The sequence below is a fragment of the Zosterops lateralis genome, assembly GCF_965231275.1.
Source record: "Zosterops lateralis genome assembly, chromosome: 10".
Lineage (NCBI taxonomy): Eukaryota > Metazoa > Chordata > Aves > Passeriformes > Zosteropidae > Zosterops > Zosterops lateralis.
Window position 1 is genome coordinate 17,833,436 of NC_139770.1, and position 11,495 is coordinate 17,844,930.

An 11,495-nucleotide genomic window follows, 5' to 3' on the forward strand; every position below is an offset into this window, starting at 1 on the left:
TTATATAAAATATTCTATTTTTTATGCAAGTATCTATTTATAGATAATATAACATATGTGCTAAATACATTAATATAGCAGGAAAAAAATAAACAGGTGATGGTATGTTTTTGAATGTCCACCATAACTTTTCTCTTTTGGTTTGTTTTGCTTTCAGCCATAACAAATCCATACACCCCAACTGGTGAGGGAAGGTGTGTGAGAGCTGAGCTAGTGACAGCTGGGCTGGTGTTCATAATGGCCAGAATCCTTCTTTTGTGTTTGGAGCTGAATAGAAGGTGGGAGGAGGAGAGTTCACAGGCAAAGAGCAACCTAATACCAAATTTGGGCTTGTTATGAATTCTTTTGAGTAATATTGCCATAGCTGAGCATTTAAAGTCATGAGACTCCAGTCTCTGAGGCTGCCTGAAAATTTTGTGAGATGATTGATTGTATAGATATGCTTATATATTCATAAATTATGAATTTATGTTCATTTTTGAGATTTGTTTTTACCTTTTCAGTCACCTTTGGTTGCTTTTCATACCAGAGGCTCAAGAATTAGCTGATCTTAGAATTATTTTGGTGATGATATCAAGTTCTGGGACTCTATGATCTATCACTTTTAAAAAGGCATGAGTTTTGTGACAGACTGTAATAATGTTTTGAATAATGTTTGGTAATTCTCTGTAGGTAAAAATGTATTTAATGAAAGAATCAAGTTATCCTCCTAATTATCCTAAATGTGCACCAGTGCACCTTCTCTAATTCCAGTGTAGCTACCAGTAATACCTGGTGGTGTGAAATCAGTATGAGAATGGAGAGGGTCAGATCACCAATGCTCAAAGTCAGTACAGTTGCTCTTATTTTCATTAACCAAGTATGTGGTTGCCAGCTCTTGCCATTTGACAAAAAATTGTTTTCTGTCGGGTTTCTCGTATCCAATAGAAATATTCATATGTATAAACTAAATCAGCAACGTGGTTCTAGGATCCCATAGATATATATCCACACAGCTAATTAACTTTAATTAATCCTCTAAAATCTCTCATCATAGTGCATGATAACAATCCTTTTTGTGCTCTTTCTTGTGCAATATTTTGTTTTTTAGAGATTTCTCTAGAGTGAAGAGAGTTAACAGCAGGTAATGCCATTCATCTCGGAAGGAGTTTGAAATTTCCAGTGTTAGTGATGAATGAGGGTATCTGACCCACATCTGTTTTACATTAGAATGGAACATTGCCCTGACATCGTTAGGAGCATTTGTCAAGATTCCCTGGACAGAGCTTCTGTAAATTACATGCTGCAAATGTGTCAGGGTCAGATAAGAGGATATCATTAACTGTGCTAAAGTTTACTCATGGTTCTGTCAGTTCAACTTAATATGTTAACTGCCATTTTCCTTGAGCTGTTTCATTAAATCTTTCATTCACAGGAGGGGAAAAATAGTATCACTGTACCCAAAAAAATATTGCACATGTTCTTTTCTCATAAATCATATTAATTGCAGGCATGGTCACAAAGCATATTAAACACAGGCATGCGTAAATGAATTAAAACATATGAGAATTTTATTGTGCCTATGGAGGGTCCTACATCCTCAAATACTAACCATGTTAACAGCCAGAATGTTTCATTTCAATAAAATAAGCTCTTTTTTTTTTTTTTTAGTTTAGTGGCCTTTATTTTGGTGATAATAGAAGTATTTTCCAACAGCTGATAATGGACCAGACATTGTGTTCATGCCTTCAATCGCTTTCATCACTCGAGTTCTCTTTCTTGATCTTATCCTCTGCTGGTGATTTTGTACTGACTCCACTGGCAAGGGATTTGTCCTAATGAATATTTTGGATTGCTTCAGATGTGTTCTCTCAGAAAAAAACTTTTTTGCAGAATTTGGTTGTTACACTCCACTGTGTTCTGTTTACTAATTCCTAATTTCACCTTTGTTTTCTAATAGAATGATTTTATCAATTATATATTGTAGTTTACTGTATAAGCACAAAGGCTGTGCATCAGCATTCCTGTGTGTGTTTTGTAAAAGGTGAGAACAAAAGATGTGCAGCTAAAAAACTTACACCTAATTTTTTTTTTTCACATTTATAAGAGTTGTACTCTAAAATAAATTGAATAGTTATTGTATCACTTTAATGTGGTGTTAGCTCAGCCCTTGGATTCTGGGTCAGTGAGGGTGATAATTACTAATTTAGCTTTCCCAAAGTGATTTAGAAGGAAGCACATATTTTCCAGTAAATTGGATGGTATAGAGATTGAATAAATTTATTTTTTTACCTTAAATATTATAAAGCAATCATATCTGTTTACTTCCTTAGAACTATACAGCTTCATACCCACAGAAGATCTGAGTTACAAGATCTAGATCCTTGTGTGTCTCCTGTGCAGGGCTAAGCTGAGGGTGTGGAGCATCCTGCAGACATGGCCCGTTAATGGATTTCTAATTGATTAGGTGAAAGTTAGCCATGCCCTTCCTGTAACTCCTTGTATGGGTGAGAAGGTCATGGCACATACCGAGGCAAAGACTCCTGCCCTGAGGCTACTTCCCTTAGAGCTTTCAAAACAGACATGACCAAAAATCAAATTATTTAGATACTAATCAACTGCAGGATGATTCTGAAGGGCTCTGAGGAAGATATTTCTGGGAAGCTGGTTACTGTTCAGACTTCAGTTTCTCTGGCTCAGAGAGAGATGGCTCAGTCAGTTCTGTTCCACAATATTTACTAGGTGCATGTCCACTTAGCAAAAAGATCCCTAATTATTTTCTAATTTAAAAAAGTTAAAGTAAATCTCACCAAGTGCTAATTTTAGTTTGTTAAAGAAAAGAAATCTCTATCCAAATAGAGTTGCTACTGATGTTTGAGTGGCGTTTGAGACTCTGTCTGGACCCAGGTTTAAATTTCGAGATAAATCTCCATTTTAAAATAGCTTCAAATCCAAAAGTCTTTGAGCTTACTCTTTTTGCTGGCAAAGTCCAAATAATTTTGTCTTGGGTTTTATTCTGTTGAAAATGTTAAATTAAAAAAAAAAAAACCAAACACAACCCTCTAGTTGAAATACACAGTTGGTAAAATAGTTATTTACCCAAAATAGCAATTGAACCTCAAAGTGCTGGCAGACAGCACTGATGTGAGAGCCCCGAGGCAGAGAAGAGTTTCCTGTGACATGACCCAGCCCAGCCCCTTCTCCCTGCTCTTGAACTTGGAACAAAACCTGGGGAAGTCCTGTAAATACTGGTGTCACCCTGGCCCTGCACGGCAATGGAAAGGGTTGTGCACTTGAGATTTCTGATAAACCCCTGGGCATTTTAAACCTTAGTCAAAACCATTATACTACTGCCAACATAAATATTTCCCAAAGTAGTAGTTTTCGATGTAAATGTTGAAGTTATCCTTTTTTTTTTTTTTTTTTTTCTCTTATTTCTTTCTCTTATTTTAACTCTATTAGTGTTAATTTCAAAGGACAAGCATTAATATAACCTGAACGAACATAGGTTCTAATACTGTGTTCTGCTGATGCAGTGTCAGGTCATTACATATGCTACATTTTGGACCATATCGAATTCCAAAGTTATAAGAAAAGTATTTGGAATTTCTGAAACAGAAAAGATTGCTAAAATAATAGAAATTTTAATAGTTTTCAGAACCAATTTTTAGAAAAAAAACCAAAACTTGAGAGCCCAGTATTTTCAACTTTTGGGGAGTTTTGGCACAAAGTGATGTACAGATAACAGGATTTTTCAATCTGTGGTGATTTCAGAGTTGTTTTCTTATTATTAACCACAAGTTCTTTTAACAGATTTTGGGCATTGAATGCATTTGTTGAATTAAATAGAAAATACCTTACATCCTGAATCCAAATCAATCTTGTTTTTATGACTCAAAAGTTGTAAGATTTCAATATCTGAATGCAGTCTTTGCATATATTTTGGAATTTCTTTTTGCATGAATGCTTCAGTTTGTGAAACATTCAGCAAATACCACCAGTTAAACTCATGTTTTTCAGCTTAGCAAATCAGAAGTGAACATTCCAGTGCTATATGTAGTAACTGAACTTCTTTTTCAGCATTTTTTTAGTAAGATATCTTGAATGTATTCGATGCAAACATATTTTGTGTTCTCCCTTTAAGGATCTGGATTTCTCTTTCTGAACTCCTCTGTTTCTACTGCTTACTCTTTTTCCTAATCAGACATGTAAAAACTGGGTAGGTATTCTTTCCTACCTAAATCACTATCCCTGGATCTTGTTTAATCAATTTATTAAAAAAACCCAAACCAACCCAAACCAGCAAAAAAGCAAACGACTCAGAGCTGGAAACACAAGCTCTCTGCAATAATAATACCTTTTAGTTTGTGATGGAAAATAACTACAATTCCAGGAGGAGCATCAGAACTTTAGGAAACAGATATGTTTTTATGAGGTTTAATTTAGTCTTTAAAAAATAGACTCCAATTTAAAAAACTCTCTTTAGTTTATGGCAAGAATTGCTGCAAAGCAAAATGATTATCAAATAGCACGTCAGATAATTGTAATGCCTTTTTGGAGCAAGAACAGGCTGTGAACTACCACAATATGCAGCTTTAGCAGAAGCTGTATGTCACCCATCCATTAGAAGCTGCAGAATGTTTGTCAGGCTCTGAAGTGCAATTTATTTCAGCCAAAGTAAGCAAATCTCAGCCATACCCTTATTTTCAAAGTGTTCTATAGTGGTCTGCCAGGAAAGGAAATGTTCCCCAACCTGTAGTGAGAGAGATTTTTGAACAACAAGAACTTTTCACTGTAGTTTCGTGCTTGCAAATGCAGATGCTTTGGAAATTTTTCCTTTCTCTTCTACTGGAAATTATGGCCTAGAGGGCTGGGCTTTTATAGGGACAAGCATGTATTTTCCAGTAAACTCTTTTCAGACACTGATTTCAAAACTGTCCCTGTAGAAGCAGCTTAATAAAGGAGTCACAGCTGACTTTAAGTCGCTCTGGACTGTCTGACCCTTTCTGCTGCATCCTCTAACCCAGATGATGGAATCAATATCTGGTGTTAGGACCAGCATTTCACTCTTTCACATTCATCTATTTACAGCACACAGAGCATGCAGCAGGAGGGGGTATGGCTGCTCTGCCCCTTTCCCAGCACCCGGAACATCAGGATTCAGTGGGGTTTCTTGTTATTTCCATCAGCAGTGGTACTGGGCTCTGCTCCAAACTGATTTCATTGTAATGGTTGCTGATCTTGAAGAAAATTGTGTGAGCTTTTTCATAGTTTTTTTTATGTTTGTAGATCATGCAGGACCAAATGGTTAAACAGCCACTACTTGTTTGTTGTTCTCTTATAATTTAGTCCTCAAGGAATAAACATCTGCAGAACTCCCAGCTGGGGCTGGGATCAGGCACTCTAAAACCATAACAGTTTTAAAAAATATTATTCCTTATTTGCCCCAATATCACTTCTTATTACTTGTTGGCCATCAGATTTTATTTTGGTGGATGATGCAACCAAATTCTACTTCCTCATGGGATTAGCTACTCAAAGCAAGTATCAAGTCTACCTGGTTTAGGAAATCAAATTATAGACTTGAGAACTTCTGTGGTTCTGTAAGCAATGCAGTCCTTCATACGTTTTAACTCTTTCTATTATTCTACCTCTTAGGTAATGGGACTCTTGACTAACCACGGTGGTGTGCCTCACCAGCCCCAAACTGATTATGCCCTGTCCCCTCTCACTGGGGGCCTGGAGCCCACCACCACTGTGTCAGCCAGCTGCAGCCAGAGGTTGGATCACATGAAGAGCTTAGACAGCCTGCCCACATCCCAGTCCTACTGCCCACCGACCTACAGCACCACGGGATACAGCATGGACCCCGTCACGGGCTACCAGTACGGCCAGTACGGACAAAGTGAGTACAGCTGGGGAGGGCACCCAGCTACCAACAGCCTGTGCTGCCTGCCTGTCTGTCTGTCTGTCTGTAAGGAAGGGAGTTCTGAGCAGAGATCCTCAGGGCTCGCTGCTACTTCTCCTCAAAGCCATGCACTGGTGAGATAGCTGATTGTTCGAGCAGGATTTCTGCTGCATAATTATTTTCTTAAGTGATGTCAACAACATCTTGATGTTATTAATTGTTGAGACATGAAACCTGATTGCCATTAGGTAAAACATAAGGGTTGTCCAAAATGAAATAACCGCTGGCATTCCACTATTAGAAACACATGTTCTTAATGAGGTCAGCTCAAGAATCATTACAGTATATAATCCCAGATACATAGAGTTTTGTCAAACTTGTCCTAGGAATAAAAATATTAGTCCCTTTCCTTTGATATATCAGTATTAAATATGACATTGTCAACCTGTAGTTGGCATGGCCCCATGCTGTGAGGTTGTCACAGCATGACTTAAAAAGCTTCTTTTGCTTTTTTGCAGGTGCCTTTCATTATCTGAAGCCAGATATTGCATAAATGAACTGTCCACTTCAAGTTAAAGCTGGTCTTGTTTTCCGGTCTCACTCCAAGGCTTGGATATGAGGGATCTTCTCAACACAGTACAGCCTAAACTGGGGCAGTCCCACTGAGAGAAACAAGTTTGTTATGTTCTCTCCAGTCATAGCTTTTAGTAGACTTTTGAAGGCTGGACAAAGCTATACAGAAGACAAAGGCCAAAAGCAATAATGAATAAATGTGACATGCTTCATTCTGAGTGGGTATACAAAACAGAGCAGTATTTAACATCACAGCCTGGCAAACATTCCATTTTTTTGTTGTCGTTGAAATTAATGTGCATTGATTGGGACAAATGGAACATTTTGAAACTAAACTTAAGAGCAGTTGAGCTCTGCTTACTCTGACTCATCTGACATCCAGTGCTGACTTTAGTCTAACTTTAAAACAGCTCAGTTTCTGAAGCAAGGTTGGGAGAGCCTCTCACTGTACACACTGGAAATTGTCATCAAGAGGAAACGTCACAGTCCCTAGGAAGCTGGATAAGTGTGAAAAACTTCCTGAGCAACCCATTGGTTACCTTACCATGCTTTTGTAATCTGCTTGCCAATAAATGTCACTCACAGGTTTTGCTTTACGAAGAGAGGAGATCTTGTGTAACATGAAATCCAGATTTTACCTTTTTGTATGTGTTTTCCCAGTGTGTTTTACCTTTTGAAAGAAACATGGGAGACAAAAACCCCACCAACAACGCGACTGATTTTTCACAACTGCCTAGCAATGTGCAATACTGTGTACCTCACACAAACTTTGGGATCATCCAAAGTCATAGATATAGAATCAGAACTATATTTTTGCAGGTACTTTTATTTTTGCAGTGCATAATTCCTGATGATAGAATACAGAAACGTTGCAGTCTGCTGGATTACTGAAATCCAGCTTGCTAATCATGATTTAAAGTCATCTTCAGGAAACGATACTAAGAAATGATTACGTTTACATGTTTTTTAGTGATGTACAGGACATAGACAGAGATGGGCCTGTATTTGACACATCTGTTTAAATTATACAGTGATATCCAATATAGAAAGTATAATTATAGGAACCAAGGTTTACAAGAAGTTTGCATCGTGACATCTTAGAATGTCAATAAATTTGTGTTTTGTGATGTTGAGAGGAAGAGGACGATGGAAGGCGGGATTATTTATTTCTCTCTATTCTTGGAACAAAGAGGGAGGCAGAACACAAATACATTCCTTTTAGAATTAAGGACTATGAAGTAGTGAGTTAGACTAGGTTCAGTACAGAGGTTAGTTCACACAATGGTTTTAAGGGTGATGGAAAAATGAAATATTATCTTTGTGTTGCAGCCTCTACAACAAAATGTGTTGTAAAAAAAAGAAAAACCCAAACAAAAAAAAAACAACAAAAAAAGAAAACAAAAAAACAAATGTCTTTCATGTAAAAAGTTCAGTAAATATTTACTATTTATAATGAATAAACATTATGAAGACTTGCAAAGCACTGATGATTTTGTCCTAAAATGTAGTATTGTGATAAATACATTGATACATTTTAATCTGAATATCATGAAGAAATAAACCATGTTATCTTCAATGCAGACTGTATTCATTATGTGAGTGTATTCTGCACACATCCTGGGCTGTGGGAGCATGGGGCAGCCTCTGTGCCCCGGTACTGCTTGTGTGCCACGCAGAACTCTGTGAGTGTCTGGGTGTGTGGGAGTTCATGAACTTTGCATTTTCTGAGTGCTGTGGGTACCAGTAGTACATCTTCCCAACAAGGGAAAAACCCTTGCCATACATTCAAAAGAAAATAACATAGGTTTAAGCCCAGCACAAGTAGGGCAACTGGGATGGCTTCAGAAAATGCAGAGACTTTGTAATCTGTTGTGGGCGGTATCTGTCCTGAATTATATTATTTTTCCTCAGAAACCTCAAGAATTTTTTAATAGGCCTACACATAAGCTGATTGTAATACGGGGAAGACACTTCAAAATGGGTGGAGTAAATTTTTCTGCCACATCAGCATGCAAGGGAATTTTATTTCACCCTAGGCTTGGTGAACATTTAATTTCTTCACTATTTTGTAGGGGATGTAACCACCTTGAATTTCTTTCTGCCTTTTTTCCATGTGCATTTTATTTTTATTTTGTTCTTTTAAGTCTAGCCCTCTTCTATTGGAAAGGAAGGAATACATTTCTTGAAAATAGGACATTAAAAATGCTGAAAAATGGGGAAAGAAGATATCTTTTATTTTCCTTCCCAGTTTCTTTTTCTCTGATACACTTTTTAACTTCTGACACAATTAAAATCTAAAACTCTTTTATTAACATCTATTCCCTGCTCTAAGGTGCTATTTTTTCTGATTTTTTCAAAGTTACTTCCAAGGACTTGGCCCTTGGCAATTGTCTCATGTCCTAGGTTTGCTGCAAAGGCCATGTAAACTTTTATTTTCCCCTTACAATCCATTTTCTGTAAACTACTGGATAGAATCCTGCTTGCTTACACAGTTTGGAACTGGATGATGAGTGCTTCTTCCCAGGAGGAGTGTACCCTTGTCACAGGGTGATTTAGAAATGTCACCTTCCTTTTCTGTTTCAGCAGCTGCAGTGCTGGGAGAGCTGTGATTTCTCCCTTCAATCCCACTGAGGTGATTTAGTGACCTCATACTAGAGAATGGGCATTTTGGCTGCTTCATCCTCTTCTCAAGGGTGTCCCAAACACTTGTGTGAGAGCCTAATGCAGAGCAGGAGAGACTGGAAACAAGACAGAAAGGGAGAAAAGGCCCTGCCCATGGTGGGGGGTTGGAACTGGATGATCTTTAAGGTCCCTTCCAACCTCAGCCATTCTATGATTCTTTGAAAATCATCCATTCTTCTCACAGCTAAGCCATGCAGTGGAGAACTGGGATGAGCTCTTGTCATGGGAAGGGAGGAGCCTGGAGCAGAAGGACTAAGCAGTATTTTGATTTGTTATACGCTGTTGAAATCTTTGACAGAGCTACAAACGGATAACTTGGGATACTGTTGATCCCTTCTTGTTATCACTGTCAAGACTGAAGAGGTTCTTGAGAACCACATGTGTTTCTGGGATATGAATCCTGAATGCTTGGAAAGTCAGAGGGGAATGAGCCTGCCATGGATATTGCATTTGACAGAAAAGCCATACAACTGGTGGGAGGAATGTGCTCACAGCAATGGAGTCCAAACCCCACTCACTTAGGAGTGCAGAAAGGGCAGGTCTCAGGGTTGCTCCTCTTATTTTCCTTTTTTCTGAGTGTGAGTGTGCATATTTTAGAAGATGGAAATAAATCACCATAGCTGCTTAACCAATGACCTGTCATCTCATTAGAACTGGAAGACTTTGAGAGACATGTTTTCATAATTTTTTTTCTTTGTGTCACAATCATGATTTTTAAATTATTATTAAATCTTCCTTTATCTAGAAATGACTTCTACTCCCATCACAATACCCAGCATATGCAGTTTGCCATACTTTAGTATGTATTGCCATTCCTTATCCAGGCATTAATGAATGATCTAGGAAAAGAGTATTTTTTAATGACATCTTTTGCCTAAATATTTCAGTGTTTCTTATTTAAATAAGAACTAGAAAGAAACATTTTTCTCCCATAATCACACAGGGTTTTCTACTCAGTGCTGCTTAAAAGTCTCTATCCAAATAACAAATGCCATTGAAGTGTATCTTTCTGGGCTATTTTGAAAGGCACAAAATGCCTATCCCAATCTACAGATCTTCACTGAAAATAGCTGATTGTCAAGAAGGTCTGTGTCCTCAGGAATCCATTTCTGCACCCATGTGGTATTAGACTTAGGCTTTTAATCCCTAGGTTAAGGTCTGTGCAAATTAAAACACAAAATATCTGGCTACAGGTCTTTAACCTGTATCTCCAAATGTAATGAAAACATAAAAAGCTATTTAACTTTGCAATTCCAAATCGCACCCCAAATTCTCACATGCCACTAATATTTTTTGGTACCAAGGATGTCTGCATTTTCTCAGAAATAAGGGAGACAATAGCATGTAAACTGTATGTTATGTCTGAATTCTGTGATATATTCTCACAGAATATATAAGAATGAATTGTCTCTGGTTACTGCTGATATGTAAAACATACATTTTTGCTGTGTTGGTAACCATGAACATGCTCAACATTTGCTATCCATAAAGTCTTCTGGCCTTAAAGTCTATAAAGGGAATTACTAGAAGATATCTTTGGATGAAATAAGAAATTAATTTAAGTCAGTATCAATGGGACCATCAGAAACCTGGAACAGCTTGAATTTATAAACTTCTTTGTATTGTTCACATCAATGTTCTACTTAATTGCAAGAAAACCCAAATCCTGATAAGAAGATTTGGGGTTTTTAATTTATTTTTAATTTATTTTTGCTTTTCCAATGACATCTAGATGTTCCCTAGGGCAACTGGAGAGTCCTAGGGTTATTTAAAGGAGCATATGAGTTGATTTGAATCTGTTGAAGATATTTGTCTATGGTAAAATAATAAAACTTGCAGTCTGCTTCTGGGGTCATTGCAGGTAAGAGGCCGTGTGACATGTCAGATATTCACTCCCTATTCTCTCCCAGCACTTCTGAGCAGCTCATCACAGGCTAGGAAATTCTCATCAGGCTCAGGGAACAAAGTGCTACAGCTAGGGGCTCAAAAAGTTACATGTATTTATCTTATACACAGGCTTCAAAATCAGGATGTATGTAGTGTTGGCGTTTGGCTCTGCTTTGCCATCATGGTTCCCACAAACAGCACTTTGCAGTGTTCACACACAGTTTAAATCTTTGTTTAGTGCATTTACATCACCTCAGAACCAGTGACTGATTAACCCGGGGTGGCTGTGGACAGCCTGGGCACTGTAGCATTTTGACATGCACTGTTTATTATTCAGCTACTCAGGCAATGTCATGAAAAATCATAATAAAACTAGGAAGACACATCACCTTTGGCCTTTGCTGAATAATTTAATAAAGCCAGCTTGATACACAAATGTGAAGGAGCAGTTGCTGGTGAGAGCGGA

General features: G+C 37.7%; 1 protein-coding gene across 3 annotated transcripts in view; it reads left to right on the top strand.

Moving 5' to 3' along the window:
- The window catches only part of PAX3 (paired box 3), a 74,271-nt gene extending 67,749 nt beyond the window's left edge, over positions 1–6,522 (top strand). For all 3 annotated transcript variants that reach the window (XM_083868858.1, XM_083868860.1, XM_083868859.1), the window contains exons 8-9: positions 5,638–5,884; positions 6,406–6,522. In XM_083868858.1, coding sequence (XP_083724984.1) covers positions 5,638–5,884; positions 6,406–6,440 — 282 coding nt within the window. In that variant the 3' untranslated portion in view covers positions 6,441–6,522. The remainder of the gene's footprint in view (positions 1–5,637; positions 5,885–6,405) is intronic.
- The last annotated feature ends 4,973 nt before the right edge of the window (positions 6,523–11,495 follow it).